Source organism: Calliopsis andreniformis, chromosome 3, assembly GCF_051401765.1.
Source record: "Calliopsis andreniformis isolate RMS-2024a chromosome 3, iyCalAndr_principal, whole genome shotgun sequence".
Lineage (NCBI taxonomy): Eukaryota > Metazoa > Arthropoda > Insecta > Hymenoptera > Andrenidae > Calliopsis > Calliopsis andreniformis.
Window position 1 is genome coordinate 17,948,710 of NC_135064.1, and position 13,453 is coordinate 17,962,162.

At 35.6% G+C, this 13,453-nt stretch overlaps 1 protein-coding gene across 1 annotated transcript in view; it reads left to right on the forward strand.

The window, feature by feature from the left end:
* Positions 1 to 3,923, forward strand: part of Flo2 (flotillin-2) — a 121,383-nt gene extending 117,460 nt beyond the window's left edge. The window contains exons 2-8 of the mRNA XM_076375729.1: positions 254 to 550; positions 1,289 to 1,521; positions 2,107 to 2,226; positions 2,302 to 2,516; positions 2,983 to 3,166; positions 3,448 to 3,594; positions 3,894 to 3,923. Coding sequence (XP_076231844.1) covers positions 254 to 550; positions 1,289 to 1,521; positions 2,107 to 2,226; positions 2,302 to 2,516; positions 2,983 to 3,166; positions 3,448 to 3,594; positions 3,894 to 3,923 — 1,226 coding nt within the window. The remainder of the gene's footprint in view (positions 1 to 253; positions 551 to 1,288; positions 1,522 to 2,106; positions 2,227 to 2,301; positions 2,517 to 2,982; positions 3,167 to 3,447; positions 3,595 to 3,893) is intronic.
* The last annotated feature ends 9,530 nt before the right edge of the window (positions 3,924 to 13,453 follow it).

Consider the following 13,453-nt stretch of genomic DNA (forward strand, 5'->3'; position numbering starts at 1 on the left):
ATATACACAACATTTGTCTTCGAATAGTACTCAACTTAAAGCCTTATAATCCTCAAATCTTATCTAAGCTACTGATACTTACAAATGGTAAACAAAATTTTTAGTCAAAAAATATCCAAATCTGAAAGAGTTAAAATTTTTGATACCCGTCGAAAAGTTTATATATTTATTATTGCATTATCGTGAAATATTGTTTGATCTGTGCACTGTTCTGAATATATCTTTTAAAGTAGTCCCTTAATCACGTTTACAGGAGGATGTTGCGGTTCGATGAAGAAGAGGACCATCGTAGGAGGCTACGCCTTCACGTGGTGGTTTGTCACCGATGTTCAACGACTATCGCTGGAAGTGATGACGTTGAACCCGATTTGCGAGAACGTGGAGACTGCTCAAGGAGTACCACTGACTGTCACAGGGGTGGCTCAGTGTAAGATCATGAAGGCGGACGAATTGCTGCACACTGCCAGTGAACAGTTTCTTGGAAAGAGTGTTCACGAGATCAAATTGACGATCCTCTCTACATTAGAGGGTCATCTTCGTGCAATATTGGGTAAATTTTATGAAATTTCTCTCTACAGTTTAATTATAGTAGACCTTTTTATATTTAACAAATTGTTTAACAACTGCTCGAAAAATTTAGCAAAAGTTTTTGTAAAAGACAGAGTCTAACGCAGTCTTCTATGATTTTGGGAAATTATATCTCAAATAATCGATGAATATCATACATTGAATTTTGAGGAACGTGTGTTCTAAAACATTTCTTTGAAAGCTTTCATTTTATTCAAATGATACGCTTGGTCACTCTTGACGCGCCAGAGGCAACTTCCCTGTCACGTAGAATGAAATTAGGTCATATTTACCCTCCAAGTGAAAGGCCTAGAATCGATCATTGGCGCGACCGTTGACACGAGCAAACCGTGAGTGGCTTCTTCCATATTCCCCCGAATGAGTGGGAAAAAATTCTCGTCTTCCAATTTCGCCTAAAAGCTTCACTCATTTTACTTGAATTATTGATAACAGCGACATAAAATATCTCATGTTTGCATTAATTCATGACGCAGCAATGTCTTTAAGCAGTGAACAATTTATTTAAAAGAATACTTGAAGAACACCAAGTTATAAATATTAATTATAAAATTTAGTCTGGAACTGAAACTCCATTCGAAATCTTACGCAGAAATTTGACAATATATTATTAACAAAGCTTCTCGATTAAACCTCTATTAAGAAAAATCATATTTCTGCTGTAGGAAAGAAATAGATTAATTCTTTTTAATTAAACTTTCAGGCACACTTTCGGTAGAGGAGGTGTATAAAGATCGAGACCAATTCGCGACGCTCGTAAGAGAAGTCGCCGCCCCAGATGTTGGTCGCATGGGCATCGAGATCCTTTCGTTCACGATAAAGGATGTCTACGACGACGTTCAATATTTGGCGTCGCTTGGCAAAGCTCAGACGGCGGCCGTTAAACGCGACGCCGACGTCGGCGTCGCCGAGGCGAACCGTGACGCTGGCATTCGGGTATGTTCCTAATGGAAATATTTCGTCTAGCAGAGAAAAATTGTCGAGAAATGGTGGCTATTTACTCTGTTTGATTTATGCTCTGAAATTTAGTGTATTTTTAGAAATAGATTATTAGAATGAGTCCTTCGAAAAACAAACTAATGATTAATTTTTATGCAATTTTTAAGGTGGGTCTACACTACATGTTATGTAACAAAGTATAATAAAGTATAACATGTAGTGTAGACCCACCTTTAATTGTATTACCTAAACATCTTTCTTTTTCTGAAAGTTTCAATTATATATTTTAGATTTTAGTTAAGGCCTGAACTCGATTTTTTGAAATATGTAACATAGATTTTTTTGCCTTGTAGTCACGGGTATTAATTATCATAAAATAGGAAAACAATAATCCTATGTATTCGTATTGATGTATAGATGTTATATATTTCAAAAACTTAGTATCTTTACCTTATACTATCTTTAAAGGGATCGATAAAGGACATCAAAAGACAAATCCTTTTGCATGAAATTATTTTCTCCGTAACTTATTTATAATTCACCATTCACTTAGTTAACTAATGTTAATATGTCGCCATATAGGAAGCAGAATGTGAGAAAGCAGCGATGGACATAAAATACAACACCGACACAAAGATCGAGGACAACGCTAGACTTTTCCAATTACAGAAAGCGAATTTCGATCAGGAAGTGAACACTGCGGTAAGTTCATCCTTCTGTCCATTGCAATTCTCTGATGAATCATGAGTTTGAATGGCAATGCACAATTTCTCACAGAAAGCAGAGGCTCAGCTAGCGTACGAGCTTCAGGCAGCGAAAATAAGGCAACGGATACGAAACGAGGAAATTCAAATAGAAGTAGTGGAGAGGCGCAAACAAATCGAAGTGGAGGTACAAGAAGTCCGTCGAAAGGAACACGAACTTCAGAGCACTGTACGACTACCAGCAGAAGCTGAACATTACAAAATTGGTAGAGTGGCTGAAGGAAAGAGGTGATTAATCAAATTAATTCATACTTTGCCTTTAGCTTTCCTTAGTACCTCAATTCACGTCAGGAATTTCTGTTCTAAAACATACTTATTTTTACACCAAAAATATCGCGACATCATTAGTCTTAATGAAAATAAAAAACTTAAATTATTAGTAAGTTCGCGTTTGCTAAGTTAAATGGTATATGTGTCTTCTATAATTATTGAAAAGTCATATAAAGAAATTTTGTTGAACAGGCCTGTGCTACAGTGCATGTTATATACTATGTACAGTGGATGATAAAGAAATAAGAAACTTGAAACTTAGAAAATTATAAAATTTCAAAATTTAAATACTTCTGAGGAAGATTCCTCGCCAATAGGCCCTATAATGCACAGATTTCATTAGAATTAATCGACAGGAACAAACTACTTTACTTTTTCATTATTTCTAACGTCAGCGCGTTTTAACTGGTTTTATCGTTCGCAGAACGCAGACCGTAAACGCGGCCAAAGCTGAAGCTGAGAGGATTCGATTGATCGGGGAGGCTGAGGCTCAAGCTCTAGAGGCGGTAGGAATATCGGAAGCTGAACGTATGCGGATGAAGGCTGCTGTCTACAAAAAGTACGGCGAAGCAGCCATTTTGAACATTGCTTTGAATGCTCTGCCAAAGGTGAGAAATTTGAATCTGCGATTAATAATGATGGTTATAAAGAGACCCTGATTTTTATGGATTTATGAGAATTTTAATGAAAAATTATAGGATATATATTATCAGCAAAACTGTGCAACATGTAGAAAGTAAAGTAGAAACTATAGCTAGCTAGCTTAAAAGAAAATTCAACTTTGAATAAAAATCAGCAGGATAGTTATAGGTTTACTCACTGTACCTCTATTTCTATAATTTCCTCTGATACTACAATTACCACTTTATTAATAATCCACGTTTTACAGATTGCTGCAGAAGTCGCGGCACCATTGGCCAGAACAGAGGAAATCGTTCTTCTTGGTGGAAACGACGCAACCAGTGGAGAGATTACGCGCCTTGTGGGGCAAGTACCTCCAGCTGTTCAAGCACTGACCGGTGTAGATCTTTCAAAAGTATGTTCGAGGGGTCTGTGTCCCCCCAGAAAGAGTAATATTGACAAAATCCTAAATAAAAATTGGAGAAGTTTCCTAACCCCTCACCCATATCAAAAAACCTTCGCGAACAATGAAATATCTCTGTGAAAATCCTCATCATTGCATTGATACTTGATATCGATTGGCCTGATATTACATTGTTGTAAAATGCATGAATTCCTGTCCACATATTGTAGTCTTCTCCGTACCGAACACGCATTTGCTTGCGTTAAAATAGCGTCGTTATACTAATAGCACATTCTTCTTACGAATTTCAGGTGTTAGGAAAGATACCAGGGGCGAAGTAATGACGAATGGAGGAACAGATTAGATAAAACGGCGACCAGGCGATCGGACATTCTGTATCAGCTGAAGAAAAGAGCAAACTCTATACTGCCAAAAGTTTCTCTGCTACTCCACTATCCACCACGGTGACACTTCACTTTTTTCTCTTTCCCGAATTATTCTACCTCATACGTAGACGAAAGCGACGCTGAACACAAGCTGGATCGTCGATCCAGGCCGTGTCGATTTGAAATCGATCGCATTTGAAATTGCTCGCTTGGTCATTCCCTGGCCAGAAACGCTCTTTGTGTATTTAGAGATATGTACATACTACTGCTGCGTGCATGGAACCATTGTTCAATTCGATTTGGAGACTTCCAAGGGTCTCGTTAGCTCCTCGTCTGTTCGATCGAACTTTAAATCGGCGTGGCACGGGTGATCGTGAGCGTGTAGAAAGAACCGGAAGAGGAAGGACGAGAGGGAAGGTAGGAAGAAAGATCGGTCCCAGCAGATGAGAAACAAAATTGCAACACACTCGCGTGTAGCACGGTTTGCGAATGCAGGATTCGCGTCTTCGATTGTGATTGAGAACTTTCGATCATTGTGTTCAACATAATTAAATAATCTTAACGAAAAGGGGAGAAGAAAGAGTAGGCGGTTCGCGCGGAATTAGACAACATGGAAGTCAACTGTCCGTAGCTGTTGTACATACTCATAGTAACGTGTGTATAAATGCCAAGTGGCAGGAGCAAGCCATGATACAGGCGAACATTTTGTGAACAGAGTTGAGCTCAACTAGTAAAAGCCCTTGGTCATAGATCAACAAAGAATATTAATTGATTTGGCAGATACGAAATCTATTTAGAATTCTAATGAGTTAAAACATAGATTAAATATTACTTCAAGCAAACTAATTTCATTCTTTAAACTCAATTCTGTTTAAAAAGCATATGCCTGGATTATGACTTCCTTCTATGAGGTTTCTGCGTTGCTTATAAACGAGACGCGATGGATGAGCTTATTTTGAAGAACGATTGATGCTCGTTCACATGGTTCCTTGAACTTTGAGTGGAGCTTGAAATCAATGAATAAATGAATTCGTTTAGGCGTCAGCTAAAATATTGTGTTCATAAGAGTACATAGTGGGATATTTTAAGGAATACAGTTTTACTTGAGGTCTTTAAGAGTATAGTTGACAGAAAAAAAACATATTAATTGTATCATTTATCAGTACGTATAAATAAACGTAGAGTTCTACGTTTCAAGCTTCCTGAAACTTTGAGATCAAAGAACACAGACAGCCACAAGCATCCTAGTCCATCGCGTTTAAACTCGAAATTTTCTCGGTTGACCACGCATCGGAACCAACTGCATATCCAACAAACACGCCATAACCATATATTCCAAACCGATGAAAGTGCCAACTTGTAAATACAGTATCGCCTTGCCGCCACAGTAATACGATGATATATTGCGTAACGAGCATTCTGTTGTATCGCACTTTTTTATTCTGTTCGCAATAGTGTTTGCATTAATCTGCAGCAACAGTTCTCAAGAAAAAATCATTAATCGTATGACGAATAAGTCAAGACATACAATTCCCCCGTTTCGAGATTGCAAGCAATATGAAGAATATTGATGATAATGGTATCGTGCGTCGCCAAGTACAAATTCTATTGTTCTCCTAATCCAATGTGGAGATGTTTACTTTATTAATGGATACACTCAGTGAGAAAGTGAGTTCAGATTGTTAAGGTAATGGAAAGGAAGAAACATTTCCATTATTTTATTTTATGAAGTGACAAATAATTTTTTGTTCCTATTCTTTGCAGGCAATTAGTTGAAGTGATTATGTTGAACATAATTAGCGTAAGCTTTTACATAATAACATTTATTTAGAATTATTTGTGTATGTATACATCCATAACCTGGACAGGGTGTCAATTCTCAACTTAAGAATCCTTTTATTTTAATAGACTGAATTCACATTCGAAATAGTATTTATTAATAATGAAACACTCTATACACTTGGTGCTCGACAAAGGTAAAGGGAAGGAAAAAGACTTTACGTGGGATGGTTTGAACATTTTTCTCATGTCCAGAGTAGTTACGTTAAATTTAATAATCGGTATATCTTTCTCTTTCTGTGTAAAGTTTATTTCAAAATTCTTTTGTGTGTCAAGAATTTTATTCATGTTATTCTATTATCAGTCCAGTTCACCTTGTTTCATATGTATATTCTCTTTATGTGAAAGTAAAATTTGATGCATACATTAACAACAAAAGAAGCCCTCGAACCAAGGAAAGAAACATGTTTCTCACTTTTCCTTCCCACAAATTGTTACGAGTATCCAAAATACTGGAACAGGAAGTGCAAAGACGTTAGCCATTAAAAAGAAAAGTCTTCCCTGTGGAAAGAAAACAAAAGAGCAGAATGAAAAAAGAGAGCAAAGAGGAAGCATAGTACAGTTAGAACAGTACAAACGTGACAGAACTAGTACACAGAGTGAAATTATATTCGAGAAATCGTTAAAGAGAGATCGTAATCCGTAAGTGCAAAGTCCATATGTCGATATACTATTTTTAATAATAATAAGGAACGTTCGAAACTATAAATGCCGATTTTATTGGAGTAGTGGGAAAGATCTATCGTTCTGAAACAGATTTTTTATAATAAGCTATTTTTAGTAACGTTTAACGCACCCTTTCCGATGGGTAGTCAATGCGAGAACGCGCCATATAAAATTTTCATAGCCAACGTTCTCTTTTTTGGTATTTCTTTTATTTTTTGTAATCCTAGACACAAAGTTCAAATATTAAAATGGAACAACGTCTATGCGTTTATGAAAAACTAAAATCAATAGGAATTCTATAAGCTAGTATTTGAAAAGGATGATGTATTAATTGGAGATTAAGCTGCATCATTAAGGAATTTAGAAAGGTAGATAGCTCGTGAGTTTTGGAATACATATTCGAACATGTTCGAAATTCATAAATTCATTGTAATTGTTAAGAACTTTACAATTGGTAACACATAAATGTCTTTTAAAACTTTTCAAGTTACAGTTACTTGGTCAACGTTAAAAGTGGTCATTATAAAAATAAAAATGATAATTATATTAGACTTCTTCTTTCATGGAAAAAGTGTTCGCAATGAGAGATAAACAATTTCGTTTCGTAGATAACGATACTTCAGTGATATAAACCTAAATACCATGAATTTTGTATATTTATACTTCACTTTATCGTATTATATATAATCAGTGGATGGCTTTTGCTTCAAATTGACTATATTCAAAATTTTACTTGAGATTTGTATAGAAAAAATGTAATTCATAAGTGAAAAAGATGAATCAAGAGAAACTTAGCATGTCGAATTATCTCGCAAGCATATTTTTCTAATTTATTTGCAATACACGTTACTAAAGTCCACATTGAAAATGTGATTGACAAAAACAGAAACAGAAGAAATTCATTACTAATTATCTGAAAAGATTGCGACTTCTTTTTCCCCTTTTCTTCTTTTTCTATTCAAAACTAAAGGAATGCAGATAATGTCGCCCTTCGTCGCGATCTCAGAATCTCATCCTCGATTGGGTCGTAATCACAGGTTGAATTTTACAAATAAAAGGTGAGCCTCCAGTGCTTTCTCGAGTGTTCCTCTTTGAACATTTCTTCTCTCACGCAATATTTTCTTCAAGCTTGAATCACCTTTCGTTCCGCGCTCGAAGGGGTTGCGATCCCATCGAGAATTTACTTCTACGATATTATTATTAAAACTACGGTTGCATAGCAAACAGGAATGAAAGAAGGTGAAGAAGAATGACGTGTTGTCGTTTAAGCCTAGTTAAGCGAATTACAATTTGCGAAACGATAGCATAGCTATTCTCTTCGATTAATCTAAGGTATTTGTTTTTATCACATGTTTGCGTACCTCGACGTTTTACTAATATATTACTAACAAAATGTCGATATTTTATTAATGAACGAGAAACGTGTGTAACAATCATGAGTATTCGTGTTTCGACGAAACAATTGTACGTTAATATATAAGTTAATACTCACGATATTGACTTCCGTGAAACTAACAATCGTGCGATTAATTATTCAATTATATACCAGTTATTTTTTTCTTGACCAAAGGTATCTAAATCTCGATCAGGATCATCAATTAGAATTGTTCGTTTTAATTAGCAACGCTGTTTTAAATAAGTTATTTAAATAATTAGTAGCCTATAAAAAAGAAAAAACAAATCTAGGAATATTAATATTATATATTCCTATGATAAATATACTAATTTTATACTTGTTTTATGGATGTGACTTTTCAAATTGTTAGAAACTTTTTATCAGCTTTTCAATTATTCTTCAGGAGTCTTTGATTGTTTGTTTAGAACAGATATCGCCAGTTAGTGACGCTGGTGACTTCAATGCTTGTAAAGAAAGCGATTGCACATCGCTTTTCCATCATTGAAGTCTCTAAAAAACCCCTTATACACATGAATCGGTGAGATGAAAAACTCTGATTTTGAGATATTTCATCATCGATTTATATAATTATTTATGCAATAAATTGTAGCATTCCCACCTGCATTTTTCTAATAATAATTTCATACTCTTAGTTCCAAATCACTAACTAATATATTTATCGCGTACAAGGATAAACAATGAAAAGAAAACAATTAAAAAAGAAAAATGTTCTTTTTTAATTGAAGTTCAGAAGATCAAAGAATTAAACCTAAAAACCTAAAATTAAATCTGAAAACTTTTCATTCACACTATTGAACGGCGTTGTTAGTTCCAATGAAACAACAGCATTTGTAATATTTTTGTTTTTACACTTTCCTATACCTTTCTACTCATTAACGAGAGTATTATAGTCCATGGTATATCGAAGATGCTATTATCTGCTATATAAGCCAGAATTTCTTTCCTAACGCACAATCTGCGATTCAAACTGCTTCCAGTCTCGAGCACGCAATTATTCCAAGAGCAATTAAACTGATTGAAATTTTGTTCAGTAACTCTGTTATTACATTCCACGATATTACGCTGAACAGTACTCGCCATCTTCGATATACGCAAATGTGCAAAAATATTATAAGATTTGTGAATTAGTATTTAGAGAACCAATTCTCGAATTTGTGTTAACATCACAACTTGATGACTCGATTACTGACGTAGTAATACGTCGTTAAATAATTTGAGACGTATTTGTACGTCGTAGAAATTCTTAAATTTATTCGCCATCGATGTGTTCACCCATCGACGATTAGAAAATGTGTCATTAACCATGTTAATATGCTTGAAATATTGATATTTATAAAATCGAGCATAATTGACGTAATAATACGTCGTCTTTCAAGAAGTGCGTTACCATTAACGCTATAGTAATAAGTAGACCAGAAGTCAAACGAATCTGTCATAATTCAATACACCGTGAATACAATACGAAACATACATTTTAAGAGATCAAAATAATATTAATTAAATCACAAATTCGAGAATTTGGTTGATAATTTTTTTGTTTTATCTTTATTTCGTATTCGTATGGAAGTGCCATGCACACGCAATCGAGAGTACCTTTTTAAAAATGCAGAGATATGTAATATATTCTGTTCCATCATATTTTATGTTAATATTTGTATATTATAATTTTTATTTTTATTATTCCTATTTTAATATAATATTAAGACGATATTACTTCAAGCGTTGTGTTATTTTGAACCTAGATTCGTAGGAACCCGCCATTGATTCACGATAGAGAATCCATTCAGCGATCATCGTTCGAAATTTGCGATTCGTTGCAGGGAAAAAAACTCATGCTTAGATTGCGCTAAATTAATATTATACATTTCTGTCTTTGTGCAAGCTTCGCTGTGAATGTAATAATTAGACTGTGGATATTTATGCAGATTTCTATTTTCATTAACACAACTAGAACAGTGGAATTTAATTAAAAAATTATTTCACTTTTAAAATATTATGAAGTGCATGTACATTTCGATATTTTGTACTTTTTTGCATATTGAAATTTCTCAGAAATGCATAAAAATCTACAGTCTACTAATAATTCTTGGGAGAAACGAGACTACCTGCGAACCTGACCAAACAAGAAAAAGAGTAGGCGGAAATTTTAGGCAGAAGAAATCGTAGAACAAAGAAAAAGAAAAGCATTAGGCAGAGATATGTTCAGGATATTCTAGATAGAAATTCAAAATTTACCGAGACAACTAGGGGAGAATAAATTTAGACTTTTGTAAGATGACGAACACTAAAACAAAAATATTGTATATTTTGAGAATTACATGCTAGAAAGTATCTCAGCGCGTAGATAGAGGACAATTTGAACGATCGTGTCGTACTCTATTCTGATTGAAAGTAATGGACTATACAGAGAATACATGCATACACGTACACATATACACACAATGACACACTCAATGTGAATTAGTGGATATTTTTAATAAATGGATCATAAAATTGAATGAGCTCTGAGATTACTCGATCAATGATTGATCGAAGCGTGCATATTCTTGACCACGGTGTGTACCATTAATGTACGGTTTGTTTTCCCCGTTTTCCTCTTCGGCGTGAGTCTGTCGTCCTTCGTGCAGAAGCCGACAGCGAAAACTGTCCAATGCTATGATAATTGTCATAGTAAAGTTGCAGTGTGGAAATAAATTCAATTTTCAGACATAAAACAATTTCGTTCTTTTTTTACTTTGATTCAATATCTTAACAATTTTGAATGAGAATATCATATAATTCTAAAATATGGTCTCTGCGAATTTATGAGACGACGCCTTTGGACCTGCAAATTTTCGACAGCGACATCTAGGGATCGTTTGAAAGAAACTGTTTTTCAAGAAAAGCCAAAGCCTCAGACGAGAATACAGTATACTAGACTGGACATACTTCCTGGACTGCTTTCTATCCTACGTTTTTGGGGCCCTAGAACAATAAGAATTACAATTACAATATTGATTCTAATAGGAATATTACTTATTTGCAGGCACTACTTACCATCGCCAGTAATGAAAGGAATAAGTTTCCTACATCCACCGTTCGAAAATCGCAGAGGGCGCTCGAAAACCAGTGGTTTTTCGAGAAGTCGGTATTTCAGAACGTGAGACACTGTGGTTACAATCTTGCTTTAGACTGAATCGATAACGTTGAACACGATACAAGAATGGTAAGAAGATTCTTGTGCTCTCAGGTGATCTAAGATCTCTATATTTGACCCATTGTATACCTTTATAATTATTACACTATTGTAAGTAACTGAATCCATACAAAAAATCATTTCTCTTTTAACTGAATCCCTCTAACAGATGTTAACTACTTTAAATAACAGGAAAAGACCTTATTACCAATAAAGATTACACGAGTTTGATTTCCAAAAATTCAATATATGTTACTACCTGTTATTACTTTGCTTCTTTAAAGCTATATGCATAAGCTAACATTTTAAAATTCAATACTTAATGAGAGTCCATACGATGTTCATCCCCCAGCCCCAAAAAATTAAAGTCTCATATTTCACATGGATTTTCAAATCCAGCAGAATTTTCCATTCACAAAAAAGGGAACACCTTCTTTAAAAGGAACACTTTTCTTAAAAATAAACTTTGAAAATCTCTACTGAAGTATTAAAATCCCCGAGCGTTGCTCCAAGACAAACATAAAAGAGGACTGGTCAACAGATCACGCTTACGTTTTTATTGTAATAGATTGTATTGAAATTTGTCGCATTCTTTTCGAAAACAAAAGGTGTTGTCCGTAATCGGGGATTGTCGAAGTCCCCGTGACCCGCTTCGCGTTCCTTTCTCTCTTCCATCGTATCGTTTGAATGCACAACAAGTTTGCTCAATGATTCGCGACAATATACCGTGTTCTTTCAAATACCATCGATGGCATATAACAAAATTCGACATATAGACTACAACAATAACAACACTCTTGCTAGAACGCACGGCCACACTGATTCTTCCTCGTTGATCTCCCATTCACGCGAGAAATATAATCTACAGGCTTTACATATCACGAGGGATACATACAATGCGCGCGATTCGAAATCGACCTCTCGAAAAAAGAATCCACACACCCTTTCGATGAGCTCTCGATTTTCCCTATCTTTCATCATTTTCTTCTCACCCCTTCTATTCGACATTAATAATTACATCTCGTCACCCTTCTGCTTTCCCCCATACTCTCACGCTTGCTCCAACCTTCTCACTCACACACCCACGTGTTCTCAATTTCTCTCGTAATTCTATGTACAATTAGATTTTCCCTTACAGCTCTTACTTTTTTTTGTGTTTAGGATGTTAGTAAATAATAGTTAGCATCGTACGTCTACGCTGTAAACAGTTTAACAGTTTGCTTAAACGCTATAGTGCTAAGTAATCGTATTAATTACTTATATCACATTGTTCATGTACACATAGATTTCCCCGCACGCGTTCTCTATATATACTTCAGCCCCCCCTCCCCCCTCCCAAAACTCGTCGAACGATTTGCTCCCCAAGAGTCCACCGATCGACAAGTTCTATATACAAAAAGGATATCATTTTTCATCGTTTTGTTTTTTAAATTATTGTTATCGCTTTCCATCCTTCTACCTCCCTTCTTTTGACAGCCACTTATTGTATCTGCTATTCAACAGCAAATGACACAACAGAGCTTCGTCTGTAACTCGAGCTGATACTGGTCTCTCTTGCTTGCTCTTTCGCTGGACTCGAAACGGTTCGAACTGTCTTCTTCACGAGAATCTCGAAAATACAGTATTTCCTCGATACATAGCTTCGTTGTTACATTTGCTGTAGCTATATTTGCAATTTGTTTCATTTATTTAGAGTGAAAAGGTTTTATTTGTGAGGCCTATCACTCAGAGTGTTTTATAAGACCAAAGTGTGGACAAGAAAAGGTGTCCAATATAAATTTGGTAATATAGCAGAGAGTTTATATAGAGGAAACGCTGTACTTCCATAGAAATGAAACAAGATTAATGGAGAATTAACACGACACTTTGATCGTTAAATTTTGCGTACAGAATAAGTTGAGCAGGGTTTGTAACGCAATCAATTTTGAAGAATATATAGCGTGCTCGTGGTCTCCTGGAGATGGCCTCCACAGTCGACTCGTTTCGTGTTCAGCGAATGATTAAATGATCCTCGTCCACTCCCTTTGCCTGTTGTTCGCTGTACGCAGCTTTAAGAATGCCCCGAAGCATCTAGTACGACTATTTACATCCATTGCACGAATCGAATTGTTTGGATGAACGAAAACTCACGTCGAATTGTTACAAAAGCCCAGCGGATCCATGGGTCGTGTCACCACCACGCAGGGAACGGAATGACTAGTACGCGCGCGCATACGAATTTCCATCGAGGAATATACAAATGATCGCGAAATTTCTTCCATCGTTTCGTTTTAAATTCTAGATCCCTGTGTGCATGCCAATGAATCGAGTGTCGAGCTACGTTCCCTCGAGAAAACGCGACTTTGTCAGTTCTTCTGTACTTCGTCACATGCTCGCTGCCGATTCGAA